This window comes from Castor canadensis, chromosome 8, assembly GCF_047511655.1.
Source record: "Castor canadensis chromosome 8, mCasCan1.hap1v2, whole genome shotgun sequence".
Lineage (NCBI taxonomy): Eukaryota > Metazoa > Chordata > Mammalia > Rodentia > Castoridae > Castor > Castor canadensis.
The window spans coordinates 152,404,287-152,425,258 of NC_133393.1; the positions used below are offsets into that span (position 1 = coordinate 152,404,287).

Below are 20,972 nucleotides of genomic sequence, written 5' to 3' on the forward strand. Positions count from 1 at the left end.
CAGTGCAACCTGGCCTCTCGTTTAAGGGAAACTCACTGTTTAAGAGAAACTCACTGTTTAAGAGACACTGCACTGAAAACGGGGGGCAATACCTCAAGGACTAGATCGTACTTTGCTCCTTTGGGCCCCTGGGCTGGGGTGGGAGCCTCTGATTGTTCTAATACCTGGAGACTTGGAGAATTTATTAATCACACTATCTGAGACATTCCTGACCCGTTCCCTCTGGCATTCCTGTCCTGGTGTCAGAATGATTCAGGTCTCTCCAAGGGCAAACATTGGCTCTTCTTCATATTTGGCACTGTGAAGTCTAGCACACAGTAGGTACTCAATAAACGCTCGGTGAATGAATGACCATCCAGTCAGCCCCTTCCCTGCTAGGAGAGAAAGGCAACTTAAGGGTTAGATTCGGCTTCCTCCCAACATCCCAACTACTTGCTCTGTGTCCGTGGACAAGTCTCACCTTCCTCTCACCTGGCCTCAGGTTCCCTATCAATCAACTAAGAGGGGGTTTGTCAGGTGTCCACAGAGGCCTTTCTCTCAGCCTCTCCCATTTTTGTCCTGATGGTTTGTGAGGGGCCCTCCAGGCCTGCCCTGGTGCCTGATGCCCAGCCCCACAGGCTGCCCAGGGAAGGCCAAGCCAGGTGGATAGGGACATTGCATGTGATTGAGTGGCTCTTCCGAGCTCTGCACAAAACCCTGGATGGAGAGGCAGCCCTACAGGGACTTCTGAAGAACCAGTGTTTTAGCTTAGGTGGTAGCACAGTCAGATCCCTGTCTGGGTCACTGATCCATGCTTGCATTATGGTGGAAAAGAGAGGGGCTTGGAGAAGTATGTGATATACCTCCCTGTGAAGTTCCTGCCAGGGGACAGTCCAGGACTCATAACACTCCCCAAGAGCCAGTTCAGGGACCCTGGGGACCCATGAGGGCAGCGTGGAGCGTTGCTGCCAGCACTGATGCAATGCAGTTGTGAGAGGCAGAGGAAGGGCCAAGAGGACCTGGTAGCCCACCCTGGAGGGTGCAGGAGAGACAGCCAAGGATGGCAATGCATCCTGGCCTCCCGCCTAGGTATTTTAATAATTATAACAACATCACCTCCTGAGCACTTAAGGACTCCCCACACCCTAAGCTTTCCTAACCCTCCTACCTGGGGAAAATGAGGCCAGGGGGTACAGTGAGTTTCCCAAGTTTGCCAGAGGGCAGAGCAAGAGATGGTGAGTGGGCCACGAGGGGTTTCACCCAAGCTCTCAAGCATTCCTGTCACTTTCCTGCTGCTCCTCATCTCTGTGGAGGGCAGCAAGAAGGGCCTGCCCTCAAGACCCCAAGCCTGGGTCTCAATTGAGGTTTTTCTCATGGTGCCTTGGGCAAGTTGCTGAAATTCTTTGAGATTCTGGACCTTGTTTACTTTTCTGTGAAGTGGGGAACTCCAGCCTTCTTCATAGCTGTCAGGACAGAGGAACTCAGAGTGTGTGGCCTGGTGGCACAGTAGGCCTGGCCTATCATTGTAATGTCACTATAGAATTTGAGCTGCCTGTGGGGGCCTGACAGCTGCTCAGAAATGTGCCTCTGCCCCATCCCACCTCATCTCCCTCTGTAGCCTGGGGCTGGTGGAGACAGAAGCTAGTGTCCACTCTGGGTAGCAGGTGGCCTACTGATGGACTCCACTTCAGAAACTAGCAGACCAGGGGACCCACCATCTATCTAAGAGTCGTGACAACAAAGATTTGTCCTCTGCCTGTTGAGCCAAGGAGCCCCTCTCAGCGGCTCTGGGAGGGCCCTTTGCCCAGACAGGCTGCTTTTCTGAGTGGCCTTACCAGTGCTTGGTGAGAGTGGCTGAGGCAGCCCTCCCTTCTCCCCTCTTCAGTTTTGCGAGGGCTGTCAAGTTAGGTTGCCTTTCTCTTCAGTTCATGTCAGTGGGAGGCAGGGTCCTCAGAGGTTTTGTTTGCACCTCAGACTAGCTGGGACTCATCCCTCCTTCACAGAGGTTCTTACAGATGAGCTATTTACAGATAATACAAGTAAAAAGGAGCACAAGGCCCAACAGACAATAGGTGCTCAGGTAAATGTGTGCCCAGAAGAACTACCAGGGAAGAGTGGTGGCCTGTTAGGAAAGACAGGGAAGAACCAGTCAGATGCCCATGTGGGGGAACCCAGGTCATACAGCAGCAGGTGTTGGGGAGAAGGGGCCCCAAGGGCCTCAGGTGCCTCAGATCCCTATTCTCTGATTTGGCAGGGGTACTGAGATGTGGCACCTTGAACAGGGGTCTGTGCTCTGGATCTTGCCCAAATCCAAAGCTGGTAAACACCAAAGAAGACACATACACCAGCTGACACAAGTGTGAGGGCAGATGCAAAGGCCTTTCAATGCACAAGATCAGCTGTTTATTGATTTTGTTCTAAAATACTATACATTTAAAAGAACTCCTAAACTTAAAAGACTTGACAGTTTGTGGTCAATCTGTAACATAGAAATGAGCATTTCTGCTGGTAAATTGTCATAGCAGACACATGTGCATCCACATTTTAAATAAGACGCTGCGTTCACTGCAAACATGGAAGGGATGCACAGCTGCTGACAGGGCAACACGGCACCATTGTATGAACTAGTAAGGCCCTCCCAGCGCCCGCCCCATGGGACAGTTCTGTCCCTGATGACCAAAGATGCCTGGAGGGACCTGTGCTGTGGGCAAGACCCTGCTTCCGTTTGCTCACAACGCTGTGATGCCTGTGACTACTACAAAGACATGGGCGTTTTCACAGTACTCTGCCCTGAAGCTGGCACTAAGGCAGCCAAGAGCGGAGCCGGAGCCATGGCTAGTGACCAAAAACTAGTCTTCTCTCTTAGGACCATGTCTGAGCCGGAAGGAGGCCCTGTTAACCGGTCAGACCCATGCCCCAATGTCACAGGCTTCAAGCAGTTTGCAAATGGCACCCACTGTCAGAAATCATTAAATCTCACTGCAACAGTGGGTAAGCTCTTTAGATTCTCTGAATACCAAATAATATATACAGATATACACCAAGACACGATGACCTAACATAAAGCATCTTAATCTACAGGCGCATTTGCTTGAAGTTAGTCTTCTGCTTAACCTTCCAAATCTCTGATAAACATGTTAATTTGCATAAGAATAGCTTTAAGCAAGTGAAGTATAAAGTGAAAATAATTTTTAAATGTGGTAACATTAGGGAGTACTACTTAAGGTCACCTCTGAAGCTCGTACTCACTGAGGAAACCCCATTGTCCCCACCTTTTGGCCAGGTCTCCTGCCTCAGCTCTGGCACCTGCCCTGGTAGGGACAGGACTGATGGGCAGCACAATGTGAAGATGGCGCTATCTATCATGCCCTTGAGAACAGAGCAGATCAGTCTGGGCTCAATTTACATACCAAGGAATAAAGAGCAGATATATAAAAGTATAACTGTACATTGCCTTTAAATTAAAAACTTCAGCATCTTTACTCAGAAAGTGGGGTCTATGTTTGTTCATTTAACTTGCATATGAGACTCTTCAGAGAAAATAATCAGTGGAAAAAGAATCAGTGTAACCCACCATTGACTGGGAAGAGAGACAAGGTCAAGATACAGACCCATGATACATAGAGCTAGTGGGGACAGGGAAGGGCTCAGCTCTCACTGTTGGACTTCATCTTCCTGTGCTTAGATTTCCCCTGGTGCACCTGGAAAGGGGCTGAGTCCCAGGTGAAATGACCAGCTCATCTGCCTTCAAAGGACACCAGGAAGCCAAGAGCAACAGAACCATCATCTTTTGCAGGTGATGTGAACACCTACATGGCTTCTGGGTGTGCCAGAGGTGTGATGCCTGGGCCGAGGCTAACGGAGCTCCTGGACTGGCCACTTCCATCTCTCCGCCAGCCTGCCCATGGCCCGTCACTGGATGGCCTCCACGTAGTTGGCAGGGTACAGGCCAACCTGCCCACTGTCCAAACGTCCCTTGCACCAGCCCTGCTCATCCTCGTCTTCTATCTTGGTCAGCTCATCCCCTGCAAGACAAAGAGGGGTGGCCTTAATGAAAGGGTAGAAGAAACTGACTGGAGAGAGCCACTCACACATCTGAACATTGCATGGTTTTCTTCTGGGCCCACACAGGGCCTCTAGGGCAGGCATTCTTCTAATGGAGGGGTGATAGCATGGGTATTTCTCTACTAAACTGCATTCAAAGAAGGTTCATTTGTGCTGGTGGAGTGGCTCAAGCTGAGGCCCTGAGTTCAAGCTCCAGTACTTCCAAAAAAAAAAAAAAGAAAAAAAAATATATATGTATAGAATTTTGTAGCCAGGCACTGTTGGCTCATGCACTAGTTACTCAGGAGGCAAACATCAAGACGATCATGGTTTGAAGGCAGCCCTGCTAAACAGTTTGCAAGATCTATCTTAAAAAACCCATCACAAAAAAGGGATGGTAGACTGGCTCAAGGTGTAGGCCCCGAGTTCAAACCCCAGTATTGGGGGAAAAAAAAAAAAAGCTTCATTAGTCACAGAGGACTCTAAGATCTAAAGATGATAGCTCTCACAGTGACTGGAGAGCAAGTAGCTCTCAGTTGCTGTAATGATGGCACAGATGCTACAGAGAAGAATGCTGCAGGCTTTGTCTTGTGCTTTTCTGCATGTCCTCAGCCAGGTAAGAGGAATCCTGCCCCATGTATGTATCTCAAGCTGTATCCCATGTAGCACCTATTGCCATGGTTTCTGTGCCTCCCTTAATCCCTCCCCAGGCTGGGAGAGAGCAACAGACCACATATGATCACTGGATTTATGATTTTGTCCCTGGCACCTGGATCAGGGCTTGTGCAAGATGACATGTGACAAGCCTTCCAACACACTATGATGGAAGCCAATGGCACTGCTCTGGATGCTCCCTGTGCTCTATGTTAGTGTAGCTTCCTTTATCTTTTGTTTGGTCAAACTTGAAGGAATCACTACTTCATTCAGACCAGGTTTTGGTGGCAGGGGAGACAGATGTGAGGAGCAAATGAAGCCTGGTCCAGGGAGATGTGGCACTGGGGCAGGGTCCCAGGTCCAGTGTTGTCTGCGAAGGGCAAGCATGGCAGCACAGAGCCCAGGGGCAGGTGAAGGGCCCATGGGCTCCTGGCTGGTAGCTAACTGCAGAAATGACTGTGAGAAGCAATTAGCCTAGACCTTCTCAGGAGCAAATAGCAGAACGAGAATCAGTAGCTCAGGTGCTGTTTGGTCCTCACTATTTAAGTTTGCAGCACTGTATTTCTCTTTGGCACTTTGGTACAATATTCAGAATGAGATGCACTTTTCTTCAGACAATTATGCCTTGAATAGCAATATCCCCAGTGTTTGTGTAGCAGCAATTACTGGGTAGCTCAAGATGAATGTGGGCTGCCTCCCGAGGCTTCCCACACTCCCAGGACTGCCTGAGGTCCACTGCCACAGCCATCACTCACTGGCTGGAGACCTGGAAACCACTTCTGCTCCTGGGTGCAGACTGAGGATGCTGTGAGCCTGGCGTGTAGTAAGCACCTCATCACTACTCCCTTGTTTACAGGGTTGCTCCTCCTGTTGCCCTGCTACTGTGTCTGCAGCAAGGCTGCTGCCAAACTTAGAAACATCAGAAGCAAACGCAGGGACCACAGAGTATGTGACCATGCCAGCTTCTCATGCTGCTTCTGGCCATACACGCCCCTGGCCTCTGGTCCAGCTCAGAGCCAGCCCAGGCTGCTCCCCATCTCTGTGTGGAGGCTGTGATAGCATAGGAAGAACTGGCAAGTGATGCTACCATAGGGTGGAAAGTCCATTTGGTGAGGGTTCTGTAAGCACCAAGTCCACAGAGGCAGCAAACAGCCAGAGCCTGATGAGGATAGAGGAGAAGCAGCACCAGCTAAGAGTTACTTCTGTATGATAAAAAAGCAAATCCACAGAAAAATGGACAAAATAGACAGAAAAGTTCTGAAAGGTATAAAAATGTGAGCTTGTGATTACAAACAGTCATTTTTCTAAGTTTGTTTTCAACCATTTACGTACAGGTGGAGGAAACATTTATTTGAAATCTATAAAACTGCAATCAAGCTCAAGAGTTAAGATGCAAAAGGAATTAAAAATTCAAAACAAATAAACCAACCAATAAACTAGGGAGTAACAATGCCAAGCAAGGAAATCAGAAAACTAGATGAAGATGATTTATAAAGAGACAGAAAAAATTCCTAGGGGCCAGGGATGTAGTTCTACCTGGTAGAGTGCTTACCTAGACTGCACAAGGCCTTGGGGATTCAATCCCCAGCACTCCTCCCTAGATAAATACACACACACATACAGTTTTTGAAAAACTGGAATTGGCCAGAGGTGAGACAAAGCAGAGGGACCCAACTCTCCCTAAGAGCAGTTGCCTAGGGGGCTAAGCCTTCATAAATACTGTTAATTTTCTAGGCCTATTATTGCAAGCAACCTTTTATTATTATTAACCTATAAATGTTGCAGAGCAGGCAGTTCTACCTCTTGAATGACAACTGACAGACACTTCCCTTATGCCTGGCTGCCTTGAGCGGGGAGCTGTCAACTGAGTAGCCCCTTTTTTTGATAACTGGCTAGACTGTTACCATGATATTTCAGCTGCAAAGAACACTTCACAGTGTTCAATGTTTATGGCAGAGAAAACTCGACCCCAGCAGTAAGGAGCCCTGCAACCATGGTGCTGTTAAAACTACAAAAAATTTCTGCTTTTGGAGGCATTGCTCTAATCACAACCGCTCCAGGAAATGGGCACCAGCTTTGAAAGACTACTTGGACTAGACAACCCACAAAGAACTTGAGATGAACAAAGTGCCAAACTTTAACAGTAGAGTTAAAGTCTGTTGCTTGCTCCTGAGGAGGTCTGGGCTACTTGCTTCTCACAGTCATCTCTGCAGTTAGCTACCAGCCAGGAGCTCATGGGCCCCTCGCCTGTCCCTGGGCTCTGTGCTGCAGTACTTGCTCTTAGCAGGCAAACACCAGTACCCCTATTCACACTACAGCTATTCTCAAGACGGGAGGGGGAACATGTCCCCAGAGACTCAGCGAAAAGCCTATGATTGCTGCAAGGATTGACTTGTGATTAGGCCCTTAAGGGAGACCTGTGATTGACCCTTATGTAAGGCTTGTGACTGGTAGAACTTGAAGCTGTACATATGCAAGGCTGTGAATGATGAAATTACACTCTTGGCAAAAGTATACCAGGCCCCTCTTCTGACTAAATAAACAGGCTATTTACTGCTCTTTTCAGGTTAGTGTGGGAGGCTTCTATCACCTGTGTGTCACCCCTCAGTATTCAACATTAGACCCAATAAAGGCTTCTCCTGAATGGTCTCTCATTGTCAGAGCAGGCTCGATTGGTTTCACAAAGACCAGACAAGACCCTAACAGCAGTGGCAAGGACGCAGCTAAGAGTTCCAGGACCACCAAAAGCTAACAGCCCCAATACCCAAAGCACTGAGCTATAATACCAGGAGGCAATTGAAGAGCTTAAGAATGTCCTAGGGCAGAAACTATGCAGCTAATACTGTGAACAGAAGTATTGAGAAGACAAGAGGCTGTGAGAAGACAAGAGGCTGTGAAAAGCCAAAGGCAGGAAGGAGCAAGTTCTGGTTGCTAGAAGAGTTTGAGAGCGCTGCCAAGGGTTAAGGAGCCAAAGGTCCCAACACCCAAAGCTCAGGAGCCTATAACTCTAGCCATAAGCCTCTGCCTTGAGTACTCAGAGAACTAAGCCTCTGGCTTTGAAAGCTGGGAACCATAAGCCTCTGGTTTTCAAGGCTTAGAACTATAAGCTTCTGGGTTTGGAAACACAGCTTTTGAGTCTCTGGAGCATGGCGCCACCAACACTAGGGGAGCTGCTTTTTTCTTGTGATTTCTATCTAGATAGTGAAAAAGAACAGCCAGCCAGTCATTTGTAAAAGAGGCACCCGAAGACCAACCCTGGGGATGGGTGTCTGGGGCAGGTGGCTGGCCCTGCTGAGAGCTGAGGGCAAGGCAGAGAGCAGGGCCTTCAAACAGAGACTCATCCTGTCTCTCCCATAAATACAGTCTTGGGCCACACTTCAGCCTGTGGCATTCACTTTGGGCCCACCTTCCCTCTTCTTGGAGGGGTGGATGTTGGTTCTAGGGTAGCTATGAGGAGAGGACAAGGAACAGGAAGGAACTGTGTGCTCACACTGGCCTTAGGTCCCTCTAGCCTCCTTAAGCTGGAAGGCAGAGCTTTTCAGACTGAGGGTTACAGCCCATTTTGGTAAACTGCACACAACATTTAAGAAAAAGAGACAAGGCATAGAAAATTTCCCCAGGGAGAGCACACATATTTAGGATAAAGACTGTTCTACAAAGCCAGAGTTTCAGCTACTGGAGCACAGGTGTGTGGGGAGACATGTACACAATGTGGCTACAGAAGGAATACCTGACCGGTTCTGCCTGAGACAGGGCCCAGCCCGGCCCTAGACCATGCCAAGGCCAATTCTGGGATCTGGGTGAAGCTGTGGCTCTCCTGAAGCTCCTCTGTTGGCCTGGGTCCACAGAAAGGCTTCCCTCAGGGGCCCACAGGCTGGCTGCTCTCACTTGCGTGGTGAGATGCCTGGTGGTTTTGCCCAGAGGTATCTAGCAGCTCCCATCACTATGATTAACCAGTGCCCTGGTGAACCCAGCCTCTGCCAGCAAGGGCAGGTGTCCTGGGCAAAGGAACAGGGCACCTCACTGTTTTCTGAGATTCAGCATCAAACATCTGCTATTTGTGAAACTGAAGGGGAAGGTGTTACAGCGAGGACCCACACATGAAACTAGCAAGAACTTTACCAGACTTCAAGAACAAAACATGCAAGTTCCCTCTTCGAGCTGGAAGCCCGAATTCCCAGTGAGGCCACCTACCGGCCTTGAAGCTCAGCTCATCATGTTCTTGGCCCTCGTAGTCATAGAGGGCCCGGACCCGCACTTCTGTTCCTGAGGTGGTGTCCTCGTCGAAGGGATTAGAGTCCCCGTTGGCATCCGTGGAGGAGAAGGGGTTGTTAGACTCATCATCAGACCACTCGGTGGGGTAGCTCTGGGTCTTCTCATAGCTGCTTACACTGCAACAAAGAGGCTGACATGGGGCCCTTGGCAAAGGGCTGGTAGAGGTATGAGGTCTCTACCCAGAGCTCCCACCCTGAGAGGGGCAGGTGCAAGAGTCCTGGGGCTCAGGGCCAACGGGTCCTTTTGAGTGCGCACAGCTCCCTCTGGCATGACAACTAGGTAAAGCCAGGTCCCTATGAGCATTTGTGCCATCCACACTCATCCTGAGCCCCCAACAGAGGCCAGGGGGATTGAGGATGTCCCATAGCAGGGCCTGCAGAGGCAGACCTGGACCCATTCCAGCAGGTTCCCCAGCACCGGTGAATGTCTGTCTGTCTTCTTATGGTGGTGCTGCCGAGGCCTTGAGGGTTAATGCAGGACAGAAAAAAAAGCAACCAAAGAGTGTTAGCTGTGCCCTCCCCAAGAAGTGGAGAAACTAGATACTGTCCACCAGCAGGCAGCAGGCTTGGAGTGCAGAACAGCAGGTGCCCACTTCCTGCAGGCCTCATGCATTGCTGGAGTGCTGAGGGGTGAGACCCGAAGACAGACCCCTGGATAGAGAGAGAGGAAGAAGACAGAGCAAGCAAGGTGGAAGCCAGAGAGAAGCGTGTGTTCACCAACTTTTTGGCCTTAATGTCCTCCTTCTCACTGACGGTGCTGCCCGTGTCGTCCTCATCCTCAAAGGGGTTGTAGCTGGACTGTGACTGCGTGGACTGGGCAGGGTTGCTCGGGACACTAAGGTTGCTATGGGAAGAAAGAAAGCTTTCAGGGTCCTAGCTCAAGGCCCATGGGAGGGTCCTGGAGACTCCCAGCTGCAGGATCACAGTGCCAGCACCTCAAGGGTTACAGCAGTCTTCATCTGATGAGGGAGGATGTCGTGTGAACAGAAAACATTTTAGTGGGAAACGCAGCCATTACTTTGTCTGTTCAACACACTTCAAGCATGTAGAGTGAACAATATGCCCACTTTCTTCCCTTGCATCTGGAGGCATCAATATAGAACAGGGGTGCTGGGCAAAGTGCCGGTCCACAGCTGGTACACAAGTAGTTCCTGGCTCAGGCATCTCCACAGCCCTCCCCCACCCTTATTCAATGTGGGGTTGAGCAGGCAGGGCAGAGACAGTGGAATATCTTGCAGAGGAGTGCTCCCCAGCACTCCCACAGTGTAGCTCCCAATTCTTTCTGGGGCTGGAGCTTCCAAAATCAGGACCAACACAACCTTTTCCAGGGAGAAAAAAGGTTACTTTAGTGCTCCAGAGTCAATCCATCCACGCAACTTCACCAGCCATCTCCTATATACCAGGCCAAGTGGACACCAGAGAGGCTGAGAGTCAGGGAGAGACTGGGGGGTATAGGATGAAGGAGCTGTAGGATGCTGAGCAAAAGACGGGGGCAGAGAGGGGGGGTCAACATAAGACAGAACAGAAAAAAACACTGACATCCACTTATGCACCTGGCCTCTCTCACCCAGAATGGCCTCTGCCTCCATGTCCAGGGCTTTGGGAAGTAGGCGCTCTAAGCTTGGGCATCTGCCACCCCAGAACTGAGGAAGGGAGGCCTAGAAATACCTCACATGCAACAGAGGGACGTGAGTGGCTAGCAACTGCATTCCACATACAGGAAGATGTCTGATACCACTAGGCCCTCTACCCTAATTGGCTCCCTTCTCTAGCTGACTTTTCTGAAGTGCTTGGTGCTTGGCAGCTGAATTGGTACTGTGGTCCTGGTGAGCCTAGAACCCCCAAGGGTTTCCCCTGAGGCTTGTCGTTCCCTCCTCCCATCTCAGCACACGAGGGGCTGGCCTGATCCTAGGCAGTCATAGCTGAGCCCCCTGCCCAGACCATAAGCACAACAGCTGTGTCCAAGGGAGTCTGGGAGCATAGTGCCTGGGCCATTGGCAGGCCATGGGAACCTGGGCTCAGCCATTTTGGGAAGCCCCAGCCACAGAGGGCTCTGGGTAGGAAGGCCTCCTACCAGCACATACTTTCAAGAAGATTCTAATGACCATGGTTGTCCCTCCTACCCACAACTCATTTTGGAATTTTTTTCTTCTTTTTTTTTTTGGAGGGGAGCAATACTGGGGTTTGAACTCAGGGCTTCACACTTGCTAGGTAGGTATTCTACCACTTGAACCACTCTGCTAGCTCTCCACAACTCATTTTTAGACAAAAACTAAGTAAAAAACAGCCAACACCATCAGAGAGAGGGTGATTTGAAAGGGGACATCTGCTAGTCCTTCCCTAGCTCCCACTGACTGGTGTGAGCACATAACAGGTAAGCACCAACCATGTAAGTACTGAATCACCAGGAGGGTTCCAGCAACACCATGCCTCCACCTGCCATGCCCATGCAGGGCACCACCACTGGGGACATGAATGACCGGCCCCATCACCAGTGTGTCTCTCAACTGGGCAAGATGCATGCTTGTGGCAAAGGCTCCTTCTGGGACTTTTCAGGAGCTCCAGCACCAGGTGGAAACATCACTTTGAGAGATGCCCTTGGGCCACCACCCAGAGTGCTTCTGGGAAGACATCCTGAGGGTCCCTGCCCCACTGTGCAACCTACCAAGTGTCCAAACTGCTGCCATTCTAGGACCATGCAGATGACACAGAGATCCTTCCTACCTCCCACAAGATGGCCTCTTGGATGGAGGCTGTGCCTGGGGCTCACCTGCTGGTCTTGTTCTGCATAGATTGGTCACCAGTCTGGTTGATGCCTGTCAGGGTGACACCATCAGCAGCCTTCTTTTTCTCTCTCCGGCTGAGAGTTCGATTCAGATCTGCAGACCACTCCTGGGCAACAGGGGCATTTGGGAGGTTCATTTGTTGGAAGGCACCGTGTCTGAAACATCCACCCAGCCAGCAGAAATCTGCCCTGTGCAGTTACTGACATTTAGCTTGTGGCCTCTGCTCTCCCTTGTTTCCCAGAAGACCTCAGGCTACCCAATAACCACCTGTGGGACCAAAGGACCTGAAGGTCAGCATCTTTACAATTACAGAGCCCTTCCCTGTGGAAGCCCCATTTCCCCAGATAGCACACTTTCCAGGACATGAGGGTAATAACAGAACGAGGAGGTGACAATTGCTATCCTTTATTCCAAGCCCCAGAACTCCCCGGTACCATCCTCTGTCCACCATGGCTCTTAGCGTCCAGCACGCTCCATGCTAATATGGGCTCCAGTAACCTCACCAGGTATCCTTTGAGCCTCCTAAGTAGATAGGGGCCAGCCCTCTGGGGAGCCTAGCTGGGGCACACCAACTTGTCTGGAAGTGCTGAGGATTCTTGCCATTTGTCTTAAATTCTGGGTCACAGGGTGGACAGCTGACTGCAGGGACCTGAGAAGGACTGTGACATAAAATATTAAACCCTAGAATGCAAATAAATCCAGGGCTGTGTGGGCATGCATGACCAAGGGGCAGACAGGTGGGCTCTGACCTCTTAAGTCTCCAAGAGGCCCTATTCTGGTATGTCTGCCAATTCAGACCATTTCCCTTTCAATCGGAGCTACAGACTGGTGGCTAACAAAGCAGAGCAGAGGGCTCATCTCCCTGAGGCTTATTCTTTTCCCAGAAATCAACAGGCTTTTATCAACTGTGCAGAAACACACAAGGGAAAGAGGAGGTAGGTCTTGATTTTCCAGAAAAGCCCATGCATGTGCCACACATGAATTCTCCTTCCTTCCCACTTATCAAACAATTGCAATTAGAACTCAGTTTGAGGGCTAGGCATGTAGCTCAGTGGTGGAGCACTTACCTAGCATGGGCAAGGCCCCAGGTGGGTTTGATACCCAGCACTGGAAACAAAGCAAAGCAAAAAACAAAAACAAAAACAAAAATTGTGTGGCTGGTCCACAGCTTTACTTCCACTTATAGAAAATCAAGGTCAAAAGTCGTATTGGAGACATCAAGCCTTTCAATTCATCACATGAGGGAACTAGACCCAGAAAGAAAAAGGGACTGGCCTATACAGAGGAGGTGGCAGACCTGCAGCCTGACTCCAACTCCAGGTTGCCTTATCTGTTAATGACCCTCTTGATGGAAGTAAGTGGAGTAAGAACTCAGAATTTTGGAGTTCCCCGTGGTGACCTCTGAATACAAATCCACTCTATGAGGCAGCTTCCAAGGGCCAATGCAATCAGCATCAAGCAACTTTGGAAGACAGAGTCAGATGTTTACAACCCTGACGCAAAGCTGCATTGGCTGCTTTGCTGTAGAGCTGGAGAGCCAGGGGACCACTGCACATGTAGGGTGGTGTGGGCTGACCACACGCAGCAGGGGGCTTAGCGATCTATGAGTTAGCCATAAAACAGAAACTTACTTCATCCTTGTGGCATGGAAAATAGAAACAAATAATTTCATTAGAGAAAGTCAGGCATGGTCCTGTAACAACCACAAATACGTGCACGAGGAACACAGGAGTGCTGGTTCCCAGCCTGGGGCCACACAGAGAGAAGGAACCCACAGTCTCTGCGCTGGACAGTACATCTGTGAGACAGCCTGTCAACTAACTGCTCCTCCCCTCTGTTCTTATGGGTATCAACAGGCACCTCTGAGGGACCCAGGGCAATTTCACACAGTGCCCCATGCCACTCTACGGCAGCAAACATCCACTGTGAGCTGAAATCCCAGGATGCATGAGACTCCACTCAGCATGCTTCTTCCCAGTGAGCTTTCCCAGGGGAGGAAAGGCTGGCTCTTTCCTTTAGGGCCACTTCCACTTGGGAAGGCCCTGATCTCCAATGGTCTCCTACGGCCCATTATAAAGGGCATAGCCAGCTCTGCAGCCTTCTGATTAGTGAGTATGGGGGGTGTACATGGCCCACACAGGCATTTGGAGAGACTTTGTGAAGGGCCACAAAACAGAAGTGCAGGCTAGGGCCTGATACAACTGCAGGCTGAGATGGAGCCAAGGAGCTTGTGGTGGGCCCAGGACAGCACCAATAACACAGCATGGACCAGGTCACTTCCCCCCAACAATCCAGGTTGTCATTCCAATTTCACACATGAGAAAACTCAGTCCCACAGGGGATAAGTGGTTGTTCACATTCCTTACCTGAGAAGTGTTGAGGTAGGAACCAGATGCAGCCCAGACTCTGGCCACTAATGAGTCCGGAGTGGGCCACCTTCAGTTTCCAACCAAGGGGAAGCATCAGCCCCCACCTTATCGACCCGCCCCAGACCTTTTGGGATACCTCATGCTCTGCCCATTATAAGAATGGAAGAATTTCTCTTATAGGGAACATGGGTAGCAAGATTTCTGGCCACTCCTACGAGGGAGTAAGGAGGGATGGTAACCCAATCCTAAGCTGGACAAGCCTCAAAATCCTAGCCCCTCAAATTTTGTAATGTAAAAACATTGGGTGGCTCAGATCCACAATGGGAAAAGAGTCAAGAGCATCCTGAACCACAATTGGGTAGAGTTTTTGCCTGAGGTTCAGAAAATCCCCAGGGGAAGTGTGAAAAGGGCTGCCCAATGATACTTGCTCCCCTCTGCTGCTCCCTTCCTAGTCAACCCACAGGGTGGGGCAGAACCTGAGCTGTGTGTCCAGAGGCTCCTGGGACACTAGGAAGGGAGTGCCAACCTGACAATTCACATTGGTAACTAGACACACATACTCGCGGAAGGCTGTCAGTAACACCTGCAGTGCCTGGGACTCCAAACAAGCACTTGTACTGCTGCTATGCAAAAAAAGCCTGCCTAATAAGCAGGGCAAATGCCAACACAGCACGTGGAGTACAGCGTAACTCTGTGGGCCCAGGTGCCCAACCAGGAGGTCATAGTCACAGGCACACAGCCTCTTCTTACCTCAAACTGTGGCCAGTTCATGGCCATGCCTGGCCCATGATTGGCTCGGAACCACCTTAGGTCCTCCACGGCATCAGCTGCTTTGATGCTCTGTTCCAGGTCACGGTAAATGGCTTTGTAACTAAAAATCAGAGACAGAAGGACAACTCTATAGAAGGCAGGGACCAGCCACCATTCATCCCAGGCCATTGCAGGCTCTGTGGTCTCTGCAGCCCATACTAGAGTCCAATTCCCAGACACAGCTCAAGAACACCCTCCCCTGGCTCAGGGGAGGACACCTGGTTGCCAAGTGTACAGAAGGGGACAAATGCCCACCACAATTTGGCTTCCAGCAATGAACTTTAAATCAAACCAGGTGGCAGCCATAAGCTTTGCTCTGCATCAGATAATGTGTGTGGGCTGTGTGAGCAACGTGGTGTGGTTCCACTGAGTGAGGATGAATGGAGGATGGGGCCACTGTAGAGTGTCAAAAGGTGCATGCATCCAATAATTAGAGAAGTTGGAGGTTTAGGATCAGATGTGCAAGACTGCCAGAGCTGCAGGACCCAGGGGCAGAAGACCCCACTGCTGTCATGAGGCCTTTGCTTGGTGGATCTACCCAGCATCTCCTCCCAGGGGTTAGGAGCACAGATCATTGAGTGGACCTATATTTTTATTTATGATCTAAAAGGCTAGCAAATAATTTGCCTTCTCTAGGCCTCCATTTCTTCCTCTGTTGAGTGGACATAACAGCCTCTGTTAAAGACCAAATTGTATACTCTAAAAAAAGTATGCTGGAGTCTTAACCCCAGGACCTCCAAATGTGACCTTATTTGAAAACAGGGTTTGTTTGTTTTTCATTTTCTGAAAGTGCTGAGTTTTGAACCTGGAGTCTTAGACATACTAGGCAAGTGCTCTACCATCGAGCTTCATCCTCAACCTTGAAAACAGGGTCTTTACGACATGATTAAGTTAAATGAGAGTATTAGGGTGGCCCTTAATCCAGCAGGAGTGGTACCTCATCAAAAGGAGAAATTTGGACCATATACATACAGAGGGAAGACAAAGTGAAGACAGACAGGAGAGATGGCCAGAGGAGTAGAGTGAGCTGGCGACAGAGGAAGAAGCTGAGAACAGAGATGACAGAGGAAGGAAGGATCTACCCTGGAGCCTTCAGAGGTAGTGCGGCCCAGGCTATACCTTGATGTTGGACTGCTGGCCTCCAGAACTGAGAAGTATTCAATGTTTGTTGCTTGAGCTGCACAGATCTTGGTATTCTGTTAGCGCAGTTCTATGACCGAACAATGCCACCTACTTGTGAAACTAAGGGAGATAAACTGTGCCCAGTCCTGCCAGTACCCAAAGCCAATCACATACACAGTGGGAGTTACTACATCAGAAGAATGGGACACAGTCTCAGCCCTGTCCCCAGCCAGCTATGAAGCAGTAGCGGGCAGGTCATTTCATCTCACCCAGCCTCAGTTTCCTCATAAATAAGATGGGGACAATGCTGCCTACTCTATAGGGCTGTCATAAAGATAATGGAATGGTGACAGAACAACTATGTAATAATAGCTGCTTAAAAAATTTTTTTTATAATGACAACTATAAAGGAAATGTAATTTCCTATTGACAACAACACTTAACCTGCAATTCATTTCTCAATGGTTCTGCCAGACACGTGACAGAAGTAGATGTCTGTGTACGCCCCCACCAGTCTGGACCTCTGCCCTGATGCAGGCACACTGGGCCCAAAGAGGAGAGCACAGAAGAAACATAGCTCCCCTGTCACAAGTCAGGAACGAGTCTTGCAGGGTCCTACTTCCCCTGGGGACCTAGGGCCACTGAGAACGCAAGGGAAAAGCTGGCAGCAAGGATTAGAAGGACCTCATAAAGGTCTTCAACGTAAGCCAGTCCTGGAGGCAGGGCACATGTGGCCTTCCCAATAGAGGGTGTGCGGCTGGTCCTGGGTGGTAACAGAACGTGAAGCCCTTCCCCTTCCTGTGCAGACCCATATGCAGAACAGGCATGGGAGCCCCATCAGGTCTTTTTAGGTCCTAGAACACTGCATAGGCTGGCTGCACACAGACAGGCTCAGCACAAGGGCCTTCTGGGCATCAGAAGTGTGGCATGAGAAGCACTCTGGCTAACTCTGCCACCCCAAGGCTGTTGTACAACACCTGACTTTAATTCAATAGCAACTTCCTCTGACTTCACCCCAAGGGAAACTTACCCAGCCACATTGGACAAGTCCAGGTGCTTCTGAACCTCCAGCAAAACCTCTCGGAAGAAGCGTAGGCGCTTCTCTTCAAACTGCTGGCACTGCTCAAACACCTGCTCCATGTTCTCCATGTACTGAGGAGTGGTCTGGTCAAGCTCCTTCAGAGCCTTCTCATACTTTTCTTTGGTCTAAACAAAACCCAGGCACAAAAGAGAAGTTCATTTTCATTCCACATTCATTCACCCCACCCATCTTGTACCTTCCCAGGTCTCCCCAGAGCAGGAGCTCTGGAGTCTGAAAGACTTCAAGTTCAAGGTTGCTCCTCCATGGCAAATCACATTCCTAGCACCTGCTCTACTTCTCACTGGAGCAACACCCAAACAGGTAGACACAGGTGAGGGGGTAGTTAAGCTGGAGTTTGTGTGGCCACAAGCATGTCACATGTCATCTCTGCCTGTGGGGAAGAGCTGTGCTGGGCCAACCTGGAGGCTTGGACCTGGCCACCAGGTCCTTGGAAACAAGGTCATGGCTTTAAGTGCCAGATGGGGCTGGGGCCAAATTCTGGAGGTCTCTCTCATTTGTTGGAGCCTCCTTTATTAGAAAATGGGGATACATCCTGCCCCCAGCACAGGCCAGGTACTGAGCAGGGTCGTCACTATTCAGGAAATCCCGTAACAGAGAACATGGAAAGTTCCCAATGAACATTTACAGACTGAAATGGGAGGCAGCCTTCACACTGATGTGGGCTAGGATATTCTGGCAATGAAGCAAGAACTTCCTCTCTGATGAATATTACAAGATGCAGACCCTGCCTGGCCAGGAAGAGACATGAAAGTCTGGGTGTAACCAGTCAGCACTGGCTAGTACAAGAGGGGAGGAATTTTACTCCCTTCCACCACTCTTAGTCCACAAGGATCATTCAGGCGCTGAGGTCACTGACAGAGAGGGTGTCAGAAGGAAATGCCCCGTTACAAAATGCCCCAGTCCCTTTGATAGACACTTCACGTCTTACCTTGAACCCAGGGCCTGTTCTGCCAAAGATTGTTTTGCTGGTATCTCTTTTGGGTGTTTGTAAAATATGAAAGGCCATCTTTTCCTTCCTCCCTAACCCCTCTCCCACCCCACAACTTGACATGGAGTTTCTTCTAAGTGCCTGATTCCCTGGCTTCCTGGCAAAGGCAACAGAGTTCCCCTGGGCCTGTGTTTCTTAAGCCTCTGTGTTCCCCTATCCAGTAGGTAGACTAAGGTTACTTACCTGATCCCATAGTGGAGGCATCTTAGGCTGCTCCAAAATCCCCAAATTCTTGAACCCAGACCCAGCAACAGGTGCTGTGTTTGACAGTGTTCCCCCAAGGGATTCTGAGTTTTCTCTGAGTGATGGAATTTCGTGGAGATAACATTTTCCCCACTAGGCTGACTACACAATAGTGAGGAATAGGGGGAAGGGTACAGGCTCTGGGATCAGAATCCTTGTTCTCACGTATGCAATGTGAATAACCTCCCTGTCTCCTATTCACAAAGCAAGGGAATAACCACTTAACTCACAGGGGTGCAGTGGCGCCTATCTGAGGTCTGGAAAGGCTTGTGGGCAGCTATGAATCCACTCAGGACTCCTGCCTCACTCCAACTGCTCCTGCAGACCCAGAATGGCCAGATCACAGAGGCAGTGAGGCATGCCCTAGGCAAGGGCATCCTCTAGCCCCTATCTCTTACTACGGGGGAGGAGTGGGAGGTATGCTGAAGTCCTAGGAATTTTTTTTTTGGTTTCTGAGATAGGGTCTTGCTATGTATCCCAGGCTTACCTTGAACCCACTCTGTATCCCAGGCTGGCCTCAAACCCTTGCTCCTTCTGCCTTAGCCTCCCAAATGCTGGATTCATAGATGTGTGCAAAAACACCCAGCCCCAGAAACTTTTAAATTACAAGATGCTGTCTAGTATTTAACTCCTGTGACTCTGGGCGTCATATCCGGGGGGAAGGGCACTTAAGCTTACAAAGTGCTTTTACAAAACCATCTCTCTCATTAAGAAGGCAGGTAAACCTTTTCCACAACAGAAACACCAGGGCCCACTCACTGGCTCTTCTTAGCCAAATGCCACTGCCCTTCCACCCCAGCTCTGCCATGTTCCAAGGGCAGCTCCATCCCCTCTCCCAGCCCTCACTTCCCTATGGCTCCCAGATATTCCCTCCTGTCCTCCATTCACTCTACTTTACTGGGTAAGTCTCTGTCTACAGTCCTCTTTCCATACTTCTAAACTGGTCTGGCCCTCCTTACCTCTGTTCTCCCTACCCCAGGCCCCAGATCTTCCTCAGCAGCATTCCAAGCTCCTAACTCCACCCATCTATAAAGGCCACAGGCAATTTGGGACTCATAACCCTCCATGCCATTGTCCATACCCATTCCCACCTCTGTATTGCACAATCTGCTGCTCCCAGTGGCAACCAGCTGCTTCAAGATTTCCTGGGAAGCCACCACACCACCTTGCTCTCCTGAACACAAGGATCAACTGTTCCCCTGCCAGCCCAGCACTTGCCTCATTTGAGACAGACATATGGCTGTGGTAAGGTCAAGTGCTAAAGCGTTCATCTGTGTGACCTTGAGGGCAAGAATGTATTTTGCTGATGTTTATCCTGCTATCCATCCATTCAACCAAGCAGTTGCAAAAGGCTTACTATGTGGCAGGTATGTAAACAAGTGACCGGCTGACACTCAACAAGCAAAACAACTGTAGGATTTACCTTCAGAACATCTTGCTTGCATTTTTCTATTTTGTCTTGCAATTTCTTGAGCTGCTCAGGGTTTAGGGATGGATCTGCTTTGCTGTTGGCTTCTCGGGAGATGGCCAATTTCTCTTCTTTGCATGCGGTATGGTGGGCTTTTTTTGCTGCTTCTACCTACAAGGAGAATGAGTTCTGAACATCATATTGCTGAAAATTCAGTATCTTCTTCAGAGATTACACAGACCATGGGAGTATATGTGTTGTCAAGATAAGAGGGAAAAGCAGGAACAAACTGTATGTACTCTATCACTACAATAAGCTATAACAACGGACCTCACTCTACAAATATTTACCAAGTGCCTGCTCTGTGTCATGCATGGTTCTAGGCACTGGGGACACAGCAGAGGACAAAAGAACCTTATGTTCTTTCACGCTTCTTTCATGAAGCTTAAGTTCAAGTTGGGTGAGCATAATGCAGGAATAAATTAGAAGGTGTTAAGTGCTAGGAAGAAAATAAAACAGGGATGAGAGACAGTGAACACCCGGGGTGGGCAGAGAGAATTTTATATTAAATGGTTCAAGAAAGCTAGATGAGATGACAAAGAGTAAAAAATGAGGAGGAGGTACCCAGGGAAAAGCATGCTAGGATAGCCAACAGAAAGAAAGTTCCCAAAGAGAAACCTCACATGAGTGGGAGGGCTGTGTTAGGGAGGCAAGGGTGCTGGGCAACATTTTCCATGGAAAATTATTATTATTATTGTTATTATTTTTTTTGAGATGAGGATTTGTTATGTTGCCCATTGTGGTCTCAAATTTCATGGGCTCAAATGATCCTGCCTTCCAAGTAGCTGGAACTACAGGTATATGCCACCATACCCGGCAACCATGGTTTTAATGGCTATTCACACACACACACACACACACACACACACACACATGCAAACTGATTTAACAAATGTTTCCTTATTTGAGACAAAGCCATAGACTTCATTCTAGAGAGAAAGGGGAGTTCATACCAATGTCCTCATGAAAGGGGACACAGTTTCATTATAAATGGGTTTTGGGTCAAGAGGGAAGAGAAAGGAGACATGGCAAAAGCCAAGATGTAGTGACTAAGAGAGCCTCCAAAGACAGAGGTGCTCTGGATGATTCTGAGTAAGAAGGCAGCACAGCTTGTGAGAAAAGTTGGTGGAGAG

At 49.5% G+C, this 20,972-nt stretch overlaps 1 protein-coding gene across 7 annotated transcripts in view; it reads right to left on the minus strand.

The window, feature by feature from the left end:
* Positions 1-2,339: 2,339 nt before the first annotated feature.
* Pacsin2 (protein kinase C and casein kinase substrate in neurons 2) overlaps positions 2,340-20,972 on the minus strand; it is a 115,156-nt gene continuing 96,523 nt past the window's right edge. For 6 of the 7 annotated variants that reach the window (XM_074084622.1, XM_020174200.2, XM_020174201.2 and 3 more), the window contains 7 exons: positions 19,795-19,950; positions 17,069-17,244; positions 14,857-14,977; positions 11,722-11,843; positions 9,673-9,795; positions 8,872-9,068; positions 2,340-4,004 (listed from right to left, as the gene is read on the minus strand). In XM_074084622.1, the coding sequence (XP_073940723.1) occupies positions 3,892-4,004; positions 8,872-9,068; positions 9,673-9,795; positions 11,722-11,843; positions 14,857-14,977; positions 17,069-17,244; positions 19,795-19,950 (1,008 nt within the window). In that variant the 3' untranslated portion in view covers positions 2,340-3,891. The remainder of the gene's footprint in view (positions 4,005-8,871; positions 9,069-9,672; positions 9,796-11,721; positions 11,844-14,856; positions 14,978-17,068; positions 17,245-19,794; positions 19,951-20,972) is intronic. The other variant, XM_074084620.1, reaches the window with a different exon arrangement.